Here is a 16,558-nt window from a genome sequence, read left to right on the forward strand (position 1 = left end):
TCAATCTTCTATCTTTGTTGATTTCATTTCTAGTTAATTTGGGAAGAAATGAAGGAACTTGAAACTATAATGTTGATCCCACCTGTGTTTATAGTTGTTAATTGAAGCAATTCTTGTCACGATTTATCATAAAAGCCCCACCAAACACAATGAGACCAATTGATAGTAATGGAAAATCACAATAATAATATGCTATTAAGTATCAAATAAAAAATTATTATTGGGTCAAACACCAGTTTGTTAGCTATTTAGTTCTTAAAAGTATGAAAATTTTGAATAAATTTTTGAAAGTTCTAATTATTTCATTAAGTCCTTAAAAGTAATAATTTATTATCATTTTCGCCTCTATATATACACTAATATTATCATTTAAGTTACATTTTTTTTATAATTTTAGACAAAAGTTAGTAACATTTTGTATTTTGAAAGATTTTGTTTTTTCAAAAAAAAAAATATACTTAAGAACCTAAGTGTTAATGATATCACTTTCAAATACCCAAATAACGTTTTATCCAATTATTATTCTTACAAAATGATTTATAAATATATTTTTTTAAAAATAAAAAAATCAAAATAGATCGGATGACTCGAAACATAATTGAAACTTTCTTCAAAAATATATTGAGTTTAAATTTAAAATTTAAATTCATTAAAACCAATTTAGAATTGAGTCGAATGAAAGGCATAGTGAAATGTGTTAGATCATGGTTTGAGTTTGTTCAAGAGATTCCCAATAAAAATATGCTAAGGCTGTAATGAAGTGCATTAACTTGGATTTTCCTCCATGTCCACTCATTCAACCTATCTTAACTAACATCCTTAATTTTTTGAAACTCCTTGGCCTTGAGTAGTTAATAGTTGAACAAATTGGGTAGCTAGTAGTTTAGGTGGCTCCAATCTTTTATTTGGACCTTTATGTTGCATTTTGTCCAACACGTTGTAGGCTCATAGGACTCGTGTAGCTTGTTAACCTTTTGTTTTCTTTCTCATTTACAGAACAAAATGAGTATTTTATTTTTGGGAGTATTTATTCAATTATCATGTAGTCCACATTGTCTATACTAATAAAAAATCTCCTTATTTAGTTTTTATATATATATTTTTTTATCTTTTTTATTTGACTCTTAATAATTATACATAACTTTTAATAATCCTATAGATTATTAAGATAAATTTATTATTTCTCTTTTTTAATGGAGACATCTTGTGTCTTTTTATTCACTAATAAAAATAAAAGATTTAATTATATAATTTTTTATTTTATAATTTTATAAATTTCATCATTTAACTTTTAAAGTTGTATATTTGGACATTTAATATTTAAAATTTTATATATTTCGCTACTTCATTAATTGATCATTATTTATGTATATCAGTAATCAACAACTAATATATATGTTAGTAATTAACATGTTACTTTTCTGTTTAATAACAATGATCAAGTTCAAAGTATTCATTATGAGAATCAGTAACTGATTTTCGCTGAAGATCATAAACATACAAGATGTTGATATTTTCATCCTAATATGATTTTCATTCCATATCCAACGTTATGATCTAAATCTTAGACAACTCAATTAAATGATATAAATTACTGCTATTTATATTAATCAATATTAATATTAATGTGTTATAAATATTAATATTAATGTGTTATAAATATTAATATTAATGTGTTATATGATAATTAATAAATAAAATGGAAAAATATGAGACTATTGGAGTTAACCTAGTAGTTGAATGGGAGGAGTTGGGATAGCTAGAAGCCTGAAAACCTAGGTTCAATCTCTATTGCAACCATCTTTGTAATATTTTCTATCTTTAAAAAAAAAAAGGAAAAATATAAAAGTTTTAAAAATTGTGTCTAAATACATAAAATTGTAAAATACAAGTGATCAAAATTAAGATTGAATTAAAAAAATAATAATATTCATTTAATATAGAACACGTTCTTCATTAAAAGCAAGCGTAATCAGATAGGATAAAGATATTACGTGGGTATTCTAGAGTCTACTATTCAACATTTGACGTCGCTTTCACGTAAAAAAAAGAAACCATCATTAAAGATTATTCCACGTCATAATTTATTGGGACCCATGTTTCGCATTGAGCCTCGGTCAGTTGAGTGAAAAATACTACTGCATATAAGAGGTAGTTTGAAAGAAAAAAAAAATCAAAATATTATTTTAATATTTGAAAAACACACAAACCAGTTTCACACTTTTTTAATAATCAATAATATTAAAATATTTCCTAAAGTTATAATTAACAAAAAAAAGTTATTTGAAACTTGAACTTTCATTTTATTTATTAAATATTAATTGATTTTTTTTAATAATGTTGAATTAAAAAATACCAAATTAATAGTGTATGATTGACCAAAAAAAACCAAATTGATAGTAAGGTTGTGCATCTATAACAATATTATTTATTATTTATATATTAATTTATACTTATTATTAATATTTTAATTTTTTATAATGTATATTATATTAATTTGATAATTATTATTTTAGATAAATTTATCATTATTAATGGATATTATTGTATTTTATTAAAATATAAATATAAATATTATATTATATTTATTTTAAAATTTTATGTATATATTAAATGGTATTTTAATTTTACATATACATCAAATATTATGTTAATTTTGTGTTATAAAATTATGATATTATATTTATTTAATGTTAAATTATATTAATAATAATAATAATTTTAATTTTAGTGTGTCTCAAAATTTTTAAATTGTATTCCTAAATTAAAATAAATATAATTAGTTGTTTTATATAATTTTTGTAATCGAATCCCGCTTTTATGTTTTGTTTGGGGAGAAAGAAGTATTTAAGGGAATGGAAAAAAATATGCAACAATTAATTTGATAGAAAATAAGTTAGAAATAATATGAAATTTGAAATTATTTGATAGAGTGAAATTAAATAAGAAAAAGAGAAAAATTGATATTTTAAAATTTTATTGTATATAGTAAGATTTTTATGTAAAAATATATTATTTAAAAAATTATATTTTTATTCTTTATCAACTAACTATTTAGATAATAGTGTAAAGTTAGTCTTATCTAAACATTTTTTTTATGTAAAAAATTCTCCACAAATCTACCTATAAAAGAATGGAATTAAATACACATGAATTCTCATAATTTCTTTACAAACCCACTTATATCATCTCTTCCAAATTACAAATTAATTCTAGATACTTAATTATAAAAATTATAAAAAATAAAATAAAATTCAATTACAATTTTTAATTTAAAATTTTATGTATTTAATTATTTATTAAACTTTTTCATATATATTTTTTTAAAAAAATTTAACCATCAATAAAAAGTATGGTTGAATATTTACCTTTTTATTAAGGATATATTTATACTTTTATACTAATGTGTATAGATTTTTAGCCAATCTTATTCACAGAATGGTTTTGGTGGGACATAAATTGAAGATGGTGAATAATCAATATGAAGCAAAGCCAAACCCATTTGTTAGTTGTTACCGTTTGACCCATTGGGTTGGCGGGTCCAAACGGTTTGTGGGCAGATCTTGTACTCGAATCGCACGCACTCTTTTGTTCATTCCTTCACACGCACGCAGAGTGATGGAAGAAGAAGATGAGTCCCAAGTTGCTCTAAACAAAACTCTTCCTGTTCGAGTTTATGCTGATGGGATTTATGATCTCTTTCACTTTGGCCATGCCCGTTCTCTTGAGCAAGCCAAAAAACTGTAATTTCATAACCACCTACCCATTTCCCTCTGCTTCATTTTTCACTTCTAAAGAACACGTTTTTATGATTTTTAGTTCATTGGGTTGGTTGCTTGGTGCATATTCATGGACTAAACTTCACTTTCAATATGCTAACTCCCAATTTGGTTTTTTGGGTTGACTTCAAAACAGGGTTTTTTTTTTTTTTTTTTAATTTTTTTTTTATACTCAGTTGTTGTTTGAGGGAACTTGTTCATGCTGTTTCAATCCTTTGGTTTTTTCTTAATTGAAGGTTTCCAAACACTTATCTCCTTGTTGGATGCTGCAATGATGAGATCACCCATAAGTATAAGGGCAAAACTGTTATGACCGAGAAGGAGCGCTATGAGTCTCTTCGCCACTGCAGGTTTTTCCTCCTCCTTTTCCATTTTTGGGCCTTAAATTTTGACTCATTGTTGCATATGTTCCAACTTCTACTCTACACTTCCTGAGAAAGCTTCTATTCTATCTTATTAAAGAATTACAATTGTAAGTAAACATAATTTTAAAAGGTTTTTACACTGTCAACCAATTAGAAACTGCCATGTATGGTAATCTTGTTGATTTTTACAATAACTATTCTAGAAGTCATCTCTAGTATGATTTCTAATTGGTCGAGTAAGAACTCTTTATACAATATAAATAATAGTTTTTAAACTTACGAATTATGGTTCCTTTGGGTTAGGTTTTGGTTGAATATAGTATGATGACTGTGTTTGAAATTTACTTGCCCTTTCTTTTGCTACTGTGCTGGGAAACTGATTGTATGGTTTCTGATCATGATACTTTTGTTGACTATTTTCCAGAGTAGTCTGATGTATGGTGAAATTGGAACTGTGAAAGTATGCATACGAGATTATAGTTTTTTGACTTTAGAGTATAAAAAAGTCATGGATGCATTTTTTTTTTTTCATTATTAAAACTAGTGTTTGTGGACTCAGATGACGGGCTAACTGAGTAAAATGTATTGTGCCGATTTGTAACATCAAAGTACCTTGGTGCATTTGTGGCTGTCGAAATGTATGTTAATTTTTTCATAGAGAAATGCTAACAACTCACCTTCTAACATACTCTTTTGAACACACTCTATTCTTGGTTTTTTTTTTTTTTTTTTCTGGAAATCACAAAATTTTGTATTTTGTAGTTTCTAATGAATTTTAACAGATAATAAATAGTATGCTAGAAAGAGTGTGTTGCTAGCATTCCTCTTTTTTCATATCTTATTGCTGAGGTTTTTTTTGAGTTAGTCATCTTGTAGCTGATTTCAGATGCTAAGCTTTTTCTGTGCTGATCTGATCTGATCAAATTATTGGCTTTTGTCACCCTTATTTTATTTGTATATGGCTGTTTCATCTGGTTATACATTGGAGGATGGGTTTTACTTTGAAAACAGTTTGATTCTTCCTTAATAAGCTCCATAGTTTTCTTTGCTTATGTTGTCTCCTAAAATCTAACTAGAGTTGAAATATTCCAAAGAAAATTTATTAATTCAGTCCATTTGTTTGGCTCATTTAAAATGGCTTTATCCTGATTACAGTATATTGGACAGTTGCATTTTCAATTCAATTAATTGCTTTCACTATGGTATTAGGGTGTGTGAAGCAGTTGAATTGTACATGCTGCAGGTGGGTTGACGAAGTTATTCCAGATGCACCATGGGTAATCACTCAGGAGTTCCTTGATAAGCATCAAATTGACTACGTGGCACATGATAGTCTTCCGTAAGGTTAACCAGCCCCAGGCTAGTTTCTTTCTTTTGTATTTGATCAAGGTTTAAAATTTGTGACTACTTGATGAAAAGTATCAACACCAGGGTCCAACACATACAGGGTCACAACAGATTCCTAGAAAATATATAGGAATATAGGATGTTACATGGCCGAAGCATGTTATAAAACCATCAAAATAACATATTATCATTATACATTGTCATATCCCAAAAAAGGTCCTTAGCATTAAGTTTTGCATTGCAATGAAAAGTGTTATTTCTTGTACTTAAAAAGAAAATAAAGGTTTATATAAGATAGGAAAATTGATTGCTATGGGACAGAGGTGATTTGTCTGTGGCTTTGAAGGAGGAAAAAGATAGATGTTTTGCAGATTACTTTTTATGAAGGTATAGATATATATACCTGCACACAACTCATTGACCATGAATTCTCTGTAAGAGACAATTCAGCATTCTGAATTTCCTGTAAGTCACAACTCGTGGGAGTAGGAATGGCAAAGAAACCCATTAAACATGGGTACCTGCTGGTAAAATCTTCTACAAATTGAAGATGGATAGCTTAATGGGTATATGTGGTTAAAGTAAATAGATTTATTCTCCACCTGCCTATTAATGAGTATTTATACCCATGAAGTTTAAAATTACTTAAATGTCATTAATTATATATTAAGTAATAAAGTAAGTTGCTTTAATTTATTTTCAATATAATTATTTCAAAATTATTTATTTTTAGTACAAATATGTCTTAAAATTATTTATATTTTATATAAATACATATACATATATATTTTAAATTGTTTTTTTAAAATTTTATTAATATTTTACTGTTTGCTTAAGATTTTATGTTTTAAAAAATATAAAAAAATATTCATAAAATTCATGGATATCATCTTACTAAATATCCATGTGGGTATAAGTCGGGATTTCATCCAACGGGACAGGTGACAAGAGAGTATAACTTGAGCCCTCCCTAGCCCATTGTCATTCCTAATTAGGAAGTTGAATTTGAATTCCAAGTCTGATGCATTAATGAGTGATAAGTACAAGTTTCTAAAATTATGACAAATTTTGGCTCTTGTAATTCATGTGTGGCTAAAAATAATTTTAATAAATGCTCACACTTTGAAATTTATATCACAATGCTCTCTTTTATGGTGTCCGTTGTGATTCATGAATTTGACTGTTTTTTTTCTAGCATATATTGTCAAATTAGGTCTTATGTTGGATGAATTTGTGTTTTCATTGGTTTATTGTTATTTATATTTCTTATATTTCTTATATTTTGTTAATTGATTTCTTTATTTCCTTCATGTAGTTGATATTTATAGTGATTTGTCATCTAATGGTGGATTTTGAAAAGAAAAGCATCCAATTGAAAATTATTGATGTAATCGTTGATGAAAGTTACTAGTGTATAATTTGATCCCTTTTCTTATATATATATATATATGTGTGTGTGTGTCTGTGTGTGTGTGAGAATATATTTTACCCAAGTTCTTACATGGAGGCAGCTGTATAATACACATAATGGTATTCGGTATGGGTATGATACAATTTTGAAGTATTTGTTGTATTATTATTATTATTCTTTGGTTACGTATTTGATGATCCTGCTATTCTATCTGTGTACTGTTCTCCTTCCATTATTACATATATTCTGACTGATACCATTTTCTCTAAGTTCTTATATGTTCTCATATATGTTATTACTTCCTTCCTTTTCTTTATTCTATTACCATAGTTATGCTGATGCAAGTGGAGCTGGAAAGGATGTGTATGAATACGTAAGTTCAAGTGATAGAACTATGTTCTAATTTAGTTTCAAATAATTGAATGTCCTTTGCTCCTCTCTCTCTGGTAGCATTCACTTTTATTTCTCCTATGATCTGGTTTTCATGCCTTTTTTTCTTCGAATATAAGCTTATTGGCCTATGGCTTGCTGCATTTTATTTCTTTAATTTTTTTTCTTCAGTCTTCTCTTACATCTTTAACCATGTCATTCTGTATCAAATTAAGACTATTTGTAACCATCTAAAACTTTTCAGCTGCCATTTATGATCTTATGCCTTTAAATTTCATATGTAGGTCAAGTCTGTTGGAAAATTTAAAGAAACAAAGCGGACTGAAGGAATTTCTACTTCTGATATAATAATGAGAATTATTAAAGATTATAATCAATATGTAATGCGTAATTTGGAACGTGGTTATACAAGAAAGGATCTAGGTGTCAGCTATGTCAAGGTTTGTTCTTTTGGTTAGCAGCTTGTTTTGCTTGCTCTAAAAAATTTCCTATTTTGGTAATAGTTTTATTATTGGTTTGCTTTCTTGCTTATTGGGGAAACTTATCTTTGTTACACAATCACTTGTTCACAGGAGAAGAGGTTGAGAATGAACATGGGACTTAAAAAGTTGCAGGAGAGAGTGAAGAAACAGCAAGAGAAAGTGGGAAAGAAGGTAACAATGTTGATCACGAAATATCCTGTTAGCTATTTATTAGAATTTGCTTTTTATTCTCATCGGTAACTGTTTGCAGATGATGAGTCTTTCGGGCAAGTTACCATTGTTCAGAAAATATTATTTGTTTCTTAATTTTGTGTTGCTTTTATCTTTGTATGACAACTAATTAATTATAAATCTTTCTAGGTTTGATTTTTGTCTTTCTTAATTTTGTGTTGCTTTTATCTTTGTATAACTACCATTGTTCAGACACTGGATTCATTGCTGTCTTACATTAATTTTAATTTTTTGGTTTTAAAAGATATTCTTAGGTGTAGTGTGTAACACAAACTAGGAATTGATTTAAATGGTTGGTGTCAAATTGAAGGAACCATTTGAAGTAATGGTAGCGATTTCTTAGTTCTCTTTTTAGTTTTTGAAAGCATATTTTAGAATCGAGTAATGCTGAACCTTATGCCTTTTTAAACATTTATTTGTCTACCAAATAAATTACTGTTTAGTGACCTAAAAATACAATATCCTGATTCAATCCTACTAGAGCTATCCTTGTGAAAACAGCTGACCCCATCAATTAATAATTAGAGATTGGGTTGCTATAATGTATTGTGGATTGGCAAAGGAGAATAATAGAATAATATCTATGGTTATTATATTAATAATTATTTGTTGATGCAATTGTATTTTGGGAATTTAGTTAATTGTTTGGCTATAGTTGTGGTCAAAATAGGGATAGTAGGTAAACCCAAAATTTGATCTTGTTTGGTAGAGTACTCCGAAGGCAAACCATATAGGGTCAACAACATAAAAAAGGTAATGAACCATATAAGGGCCTTTTCCTTTGTATGCCGTTAGGTACTTCAGAAGTCAGAAGTAGTAATAGTACTAGTCATGGGTCAAAGCATAAAAGCCAAAAAATGAAACCTTAAGGTACCATAATGACTTTAAGATAGTGCTTTGGAAAAAATGAGGCCTCTTTTGAAGAGAAGACATTTAGGCAAGTGGAAATGGAACCAGTGGTGGCCTGATCAGAGGTGGGATGCTCTTTCACTCGCAGTTGGAACATTGGTGCATGGAGCGGAATGCCGGAAATGAAGGATATGCATGGCCTTTAGGGCAAGGTCTCTAGTGGATGATTGGGAAAAAAGAGGCAAGCTTGAAGATGTGGTAGAGAACACATATTATGGCATTGCACTGTATTTGGATTCTTTAAAGTCAGATGTGTAAAGTGAGAAAGTGAGAGCATATCCACCAACCATTGATTTAAAGTTTTATACTAAAGCATTTTGTAAACATAACTTACTTTAAATCAATGATAGATAGACCATCACTTTCTCACTTTAAACAGCTGTTTACTTTAGAGGAATTAAATATCATTGGATCACAGCAATATACTATACATTATTGTTATTTATTTTCTGTCCTTTGCTGAAGTGACAGTAAAAAATCTCACATTTTTGTTTTAAACTATAATCCTTATTCCTCACATGATTTCCAATGCAATATATGAATGATTCTCATATGATGAGCAAGACTATTGGTATGATTGTTTTATCATCGAGTTTCATTGAATGGAAATAACATGCATTCTAAAGTACCAAATTATGAAGGAATTTTTTTTAATCTTTTCCGTTAAACGTGATTTTTTGAGTTTTTAATGGAAAACCAAACACATACTCTGTTGTTGAACTGTGCAGATTCAAACGGTGGGAAAAATTGCTGGAATGCACCCTAACGAATGGGTTGAAAATGCTGATCGGTTGGTTGCTGGATTTCTCGAGATGTTTGAAGAAGGTTGCCACAAAATGGTAGGATCTCTTTTACCTCTCCAAAAGATAGCTTACTATTGTTAGTTAATAACCAGTGACTTATTTTTTGCCTAAGATCTTGAGCTTGTTTGGATACAACATATAAGTTTAAAAACATTTTTGAGAATTTTTTTTTACCGAAAAATACGTTTTATTTTCAATAAAAAAAAGTTTTTAAAAGCACTTCTAACTTATATTCAAATAAGTCCTAATTGATCCCTACTTCCATATTGCATTGTAGATCTTACGATGGACTAATTAGTTGGTTTACTGATATCGTAGGGAACAGCAATCAAAGACAGAATACAAGAACGATTAAGGGCACAGCAGCTGAAATCTCTTCTATATGATGAGTGGGATGATGATGAGTGGGATGATGATGATGATGATGAAGTATATGATGATGAAGTATATGATGATGAATACTACACCGACTAAAGTGCCAAATAAACCTGTGTGTTTATAGATTTCAAACCGTTCTATAACTAAAGCTATATCCTTTCTGTAATGGTTACTAGAATGACACTATAAGAAGTCATACATTATGCAAAATGGTTTGTAATCTGTACATAGTTTGATTTGATATCTCTGTTATTGTTAAGAAGATAATTTCGAGAGTAACCGGGTGGGGGTACGTACACTTTCAATGCAATCTTTTACTTTTTCTTTTTCCTGTGGCTATGATTAGGATTTCTTCACAAGCAAGGAAATCATCACATGGCAAGTGTTGCAAAGAAATGAATAACATTTATTGAAAGCATTATGGCGTGTTTGGACGAGAAATTTTACAAATTCAAGGAATTTTAAATTCTTGGTATTTGAATTACTTTGATTTTAATTTCTATCATTCTTAAAATATTTTATTTGGATAAGTTAATTCAAAATTCTCAAATTTTAAATTGTTGGGTTGGATATGAATTTGATTCTACCATGGTAAAATTGATTTTTAAAATATATTTATATGTTGAAAATTTTAAATTAAATTTTATAAAAATAAAAATTAGCTAATTTTTAAATATTTAATAATTTTAAAAATTAATATTAGATAATATTTAATAATTTTAAAAATATTTTTGAATATTCAATAATTAAAAACATGAAAAGATAAAGAGATGAGATAAAATATATAAGTAAAATAAGAAGAAAAAAAATATGAGAAATTTTAAATTCTTACTTTTTTGGGAGAATTTAAAATTCTACTATTTCAAGAAATTTCACAAATGTTTGAATTTCAAATTCCTTATAAATTCTCCATCCAAACAAGATATTTCACCTAAAAAAATATGAAATTCTTCAAATATATGAATTACTCTATTTAAATTCCCCATCCAAACACACTATTACTTTCTCAATGTGGTATGCTACATGCTCCTTTCATGTCCTATTGTAGAAGTGAAAAATGAAATGAAAAAGAAGTTTATTAGGAAGAATATGTGTGATACGAATATTTTATACAAAGCCAATCATCTTTGATTCCTGTTTAACGCAATTTAATTTTTATTTATAATGATGATATTAAACACTAGGGGTGTCTAAGTCTTCATAAACAGAAATCTTATTTCGTACATGATAAGATTAACTTTTAAGCTTGAGTGGGACTTTTTTCAACACTTGATACGTGTGGTCTCTAAAAGAAAAAAGATTAACTTTTATTAATTTTAAATTTTAATAAAGTTTGAATTTTTATTTGATGAAATAATAAATTTGCTAACGAAAAACTCAAAATGCGAGGAAATTAAAGTATTACAAGTCAACATAGTCAAGTAAACTAATAATTATAAATTCTTGACCTTAGCTATTCCTTAATATTTAAAGAAATTATCCATATGATATAGTTTAAAAATATATAACCATGCCAAATGATTTATTGTGAAATAAAATTATATGAATTTCTTTATAGTGTGTTTTGGATGGGGAATTTAAATGGAGCAATTCATTTATTTGAAGAATTTCAAATTTTTTGAGGTGAAATACCTTGTTTGGATGAGGAATTTGTAAGGAATTTGAAATTCAAGTATTTGTGAAATTCCTTGAAATAGTAGAATTTCAAATTCTCCCAAAAGAGTAAGAATTTGAAATTCCTCATATTTTTTTCTTCTTATTTCACTTATATATTTTATTTTATCTCTTATCTCTTCATGTTTTTAATTATTGAATATTTAAAGATATTTTTAAAATTATTAAATATTATCTAATATTAATTTTTAGAATTAGTAAATATTTAAAAATTAGCTAATATTTATTTTTATAAAATTTAATTTAAAAATATTAACATATAAATATATTTTTAAAATCAATTTTATTATGGTGAAATCAAATTATCAAATATAACCTAACAATTTAAAATTTGATAAATTTGAATTGACCAATATTTTAAGAATGATAGAAATTGAAATCAAAGTAATTCAAATACTAAGAATTTAAAATTTCTCATCCAAACACACTATTAGGGATATCCAAACACACCATTAAGGATATTTCATAGGTACAACATTTAGTTGTAAAAGTATAACTCTTCATTATTGGTCACTTATGATTGAACATTTTTTATTTTTTAAAAAATATTTGTTAGATATTTTTTAAAAAATATGAAATAAAATTTTGAATTCTAATATATTTAAATATAATTTATTTTATTTTATTTTTTAAAAAATATTTGTTAGGTATTTTTTATGGACTTAGATCATAAGATTAGATCTAATATAATTTTTATGGCAAGTTCATATTATGTTTCGGACTTTCTTCTTCATTCTTTTAAAATTTATAAATTCTTAGAATTATTATGTATTTATAATATAACTTTTTTTAATAGTTTGTATAAAAATATATTATATTTATAATAATAATATTTATTTAAAATATATATACGTAAAATATATTTTAATTTAAGTTTTGTATCTATTTTATTTTACAATTTAACTATATATACATATGTTAATATTAATATACTTAATTAAAACATCAATTTGACTTAATCGCATCTTATATATTTTAGACTTTGATCAAATAGATTCAAATTTAAATAAATAAGTCCATCGATTTTACGAACTGGAGAAAGATTAATCTTTCCCAATTTGTCACTTTCTCATCTTGCCACTTATTATGATTCTATTGACATCGTTGAGTTTAAAATGTTACATAGTTTTCTTGTTTCTTCTTGTAAAGGCATGAAATGCTAATCCGCACAAAGTGATGGGACAAATGTGGCTTTATCACACACTTAGATATGTCGGAAGAGAATATGCATTTACAAAGAAAGAATATTAACAAACCTCCATACACGTCACAATAATTAAGCTTTATTTTTTATTTGGGATATTTTAACGTGAAAATATAACCTTACCAAGTATAAGACATACAAGCAACGCAAGCATGTTAATTTGGATAATTGTATTGGAAATCTAAGAAGATAAAATATAACCAAATTAAAATTAATTAAGATTATAATCACGCATTAGCTAAGGTTTGAAAATTAAAAGTATATTAAATTATAATTAAAATAAAATGAATAATAAAATTTTATGATTTTAGCCTATATAAATATGATGAATTTTTGTTTTAGTTTTATTTTTTTTTCGGTTTCGTTATTATAAATTGAGAAGCTTTGAAGGCAAAATATATATATATATATATATATATATATATATATATATATATATATATATTTAGTGATAACAATGATATGTATTTAGACATGTTACATCACATATCATATTAAAATATTCTTTATCATAATATACACCTGAATAAAATAGATATCATGTTATTACTATATAATACAAAATATAAAATATAAAATATTTAAAAAAAATTTATGAGAAATACAATTAACATCTTTTAAAGACTAAAACCAATTTTTTTTTTTTTTTTTTTTACATTTACACAAACTAGATATATATATTTTAAACCCATAAATAATAATCTAAATTCAAAAACTGAAACATAACAATAAGTTCATTTATTTAAACATAAAAAAATTATTTTTAAACGATTGCTTTAAAAAAAATATTTTTTTCAGAAAGAAGTTACTTCTAAAAATAAACATGAAACTGCTTTTTTTTTATAAAAAAAATAGATAAATACATAAAAAAATAAAAAATTATTTTTATAAGAAAAAAAATAAAATAAACAAAGCCAATCAGATGTGATCCAATTCCAATCACATAATTCATTTTGTGGCGAAATTAAGTTGATGATATATATATTAGGCTGAAATCCATAACACATATTGATGTCTAGTGGACTAGTGGTCACTTAGCACAGAAAAATATGCATAAGAAAAAGCTAAGGTAGAATTAATAAATTAAGCAAACTAGGATACAAGAACATGCAAGGAGTGATCCGAATCAGTGGGCTTAACGAAGTTCCTACAAGTAGGGCAAGAAGAATGAGAAATCAACCACTTATCAATGCAATGAACATGAAAAGGGTGATTGCAATTTGGGAGGGACCTTATCTTGTCCCCATCAGAGAACTCTACTAAGCAAATGGCACAATTAGAAGGTGAAGATGGAGAGCCAGAATTGGTATAAGTTTGGGTTGGCAAAGCCACCATTTCTTTCTTCTTTAGGCCAGAATTGATCCTGCGTGAGGCAATCCACTGAAGGGGCTCCGTGAGGACGCGATTGGCACATTGGAACACACATTGTAGCATTGTGTTGAGACCAAGGGCACAGAGGAAGGCACACACTATGGCTGCCAATACAACCATCAAGTTCATGCCATGTTCTGCAGGGCTACAAGGCTTGCTTGTCGTCGTAGGGCTAATCGTGGGTGAGCCTAAGGGACTGTGAGACTCAGTTTCATCCATCAAGCTAGTGAGAGAATTTGGGACATCAACAAATTAAAGTGCTGGACATAGATACATACATATGTACAATCACTAAGAAGACCATTAAGGGAATGTATGTTGAAGCCAATTACATAAATGGTTATTGAGGGTGTGCAGAAATTAGTGGGGCATGCCTTTATTTATTAGTCACACTAAATCTTGGACTGGTAAATACGTGGATCAACTTATAAATATTATTTTAGCTTAATTTATAGTTTTAAGTTTGAGTTCCATAAAAAAAAAAAAAAAAAAAAATATATATATATATATATATATATATATATATATTCATGTGTCAAATATTTGAAAGAAGAGTTTTGTTATCTATATATATGGTCCAACCTAACTCAAATAAAATTGTGGAGAATACTTGTGATTTAGAAGTTATTATTACTTAAACAAATAAGAATGCAAGTATGTTGGTGGGGCAATCTACGGACATAGGGTGTTACTTAGTTGATAGTCCACTGTCTTCCTTTTTGTTTATGCGCTTCCAAGCAGACTCAAAAGCATATGATATTTTCCTGGGTTCTATGATTTCAAATTTAATTAAGCATGGGGTGTTTATGTACTTGGACTCATTTTCTAGCGAGATACCTCAATGATTTTATATTATTATATATGTCTCTAATTAATAAGTCAAATACATTTCGGGCAAGAATTGATCCACCTACTTTATTATATATAGAGTAATGTCATACTCAAATATTTAATTTACTAGATATAGATACTATTATATTTAGAATTAATCACTTGTATACTGTTAGTATAAATTCTTTTTACATTGATTAAGAATGTGTAAAAAATTTAAATTGATTCGAACCGATCCATAATCGACCCGGTCTGTATTGAAAAATTCAATCTATTTTGAAATAAAATTCGAACCAAATCACTTTATAAAACTTGGTTCAGTTATCCGATCCATTTTTATAAAGTGGACCGGTTTCGGTTCAGTTTGATTTTTAAAAAAACCGACATATGAGTAAAAAGTGGATAATTGCACCACACCGAACTGATCCAATTTCAAAAAAATCGATCCATATTTTAAAAAAATCAAACCGATTCATTTTATAAAAAATGGATCGGTTAACCAATCCACTTTTATAAAACGGTTCGATTCAGTTCAGTTCGAATTTTTTAAAAAAATCGATACATGAACACTCCTAGCACTGACAACCAATTATATCTTTTAATAATATCATGTCAATTACTTATTTAATGAAATAAAAATAAAATAAAATAATTTAAAAAATTTGATTGATTATCAGTGTAAAAACTTTACACTGAAAGTATATGAATGATTAACTCTTATATTTATATGTCTAACAAATTCACCAAACACATTCAATTCGGAACAATCTCGCTCACAACTTTTAGTGAAGTTTGGCAAGAATTTTAAAGTAATTCCATTTGTCGTATTCGATTTACTAATAAAAAAAAAACATTTTTACATATTGAAGTTTTGTATTGGTTTTTTGAAAGAGTGGTGGTGTTGTTTATTTCTTTCCGGTAATGTGAGTGGTAGAAGATAATGTCTTTTCTAGTTAATTAGTTGATGTGCGATTCTCATTAGTGGCTGGAATTGATTTAGTTGTCGCTCAAACTGTTCTAATTTGACCTCTCTCACTTTCACCCATGACATGTTATTGTACTAAAGATAAGGCTGGAAAGGATACAAAACTTTTGTGGTTCACCTTAGCTCAATAATAATTATAAATATAATATTAACATTGGTCATTAATACCGATGAGAATGATAGAGTTATTTTATAATATTTATTTGAAGAGATATTTTATAAGAATTATTTTTATAAGAGGATTATGTTTGTATTATATAAGTTGTTATTTGTTGTGTTATTTTATTGATGTGGGACTTATTTATATCCCAACAAACAAATATAATTATAATACATTATTTCAATTGGCCGAAGATTTTTTGTGTTTTCAGAGAAATTGAATTTTTTTATTGTTCTAG

General features: G+C 27.1%; 2 protein-coding genes across 2 annotated transcripts; one reads left to right on the top strand and one right to left on the bottom strand.

Annotated features, from left to right (window-relative positions):
• Positions 1-3,423: 3,423 nt before the first annotated feature.
• Positions 3,424-10,424, top strand: LOC109803518 (choline-phosphate cytidylyltransferase 2). Its single transcript, XM_020365130.3, has 8 exons — positions 3,424-3,743; positions 4,016-4,129; positions 5,388-5,483; positions 7,233-7,275; positions 7,577-7,732; positions 7,865-7,945; positions 9,643-9,753; positions 10,036-10,424. The coding sequence occupies exons 1-8, from the start codon at positions 3,439-3,441 to the stop codon at positions 10,189-10,191; spliced, it is 1,062 nt and encodes a 353-aa protein (XP_020220719.2). The 5' UTR covers positions 3,424-3,438; the 3' UTR covers positions 10,192-10,424.
• Positions 10,425-14,065: 3,641 nt separating this feature from the next.
• On the bottom strand, positions 14,066-14,563 carry LOC109804577 (RING-H2 finger protein ATL78). The gene has a single exon (XM_020366431.3). The coding sequence runs from the start codon at positions 14,561-14,563 to the stop codon at positions 14,066-14,068; it is 498 nt and encodes a 165-aa protein (XP_020222020.1).
• Between the last annotated feature and the right edge of the window lie 1,995 nt (positions 14,564-16,558).

This window comes from Cajanus cajan, chromosome 1 (genome assembly GCF_000230855.2).
Source record: "Cajanus cajan strain Asha chromosome 1, NIPB_CcT2T_4, whole genome shotgun sequence".
NCBI lineage: Eukaryota > Viridiplantae > Streptophyta > Magnoliopsida > Fabales > Fabaceae > Cajanus > Cajanus cajan.

Excerpts from the sequence above, each read along its gene's own strand:
- LOC109804577 (XM_020366431.3), bottom strand. The coding sequence starts at position 14,563 with ATGGATGAAACTGAGTCTCACAGTCCCTTAGGCTCACCCACGATTAGC.
- LOC109803518 (XM_020365130.3), top strand. The coding sequence starts at position 3,439 with ATGGTTTTGGTGGGACATAAATTGAAGATGGTGAATAATCAATATGAA. Across the intron at positions 5,484-7,232 it reads GTGGCACATGATAGTCTTCC|TTATGCTGATGCAAGTGGAG; the intron begins GTAAGGTTAACC and ends CTATTACCATAG. Across the intron at positions 9,754-10,035 it reads AAGAAGGTTGCCACAAAATG|GGAACAGCAATCAAAGACAG; the intron begins GTAGGATCTCTT and ends CTGATATCGTAG.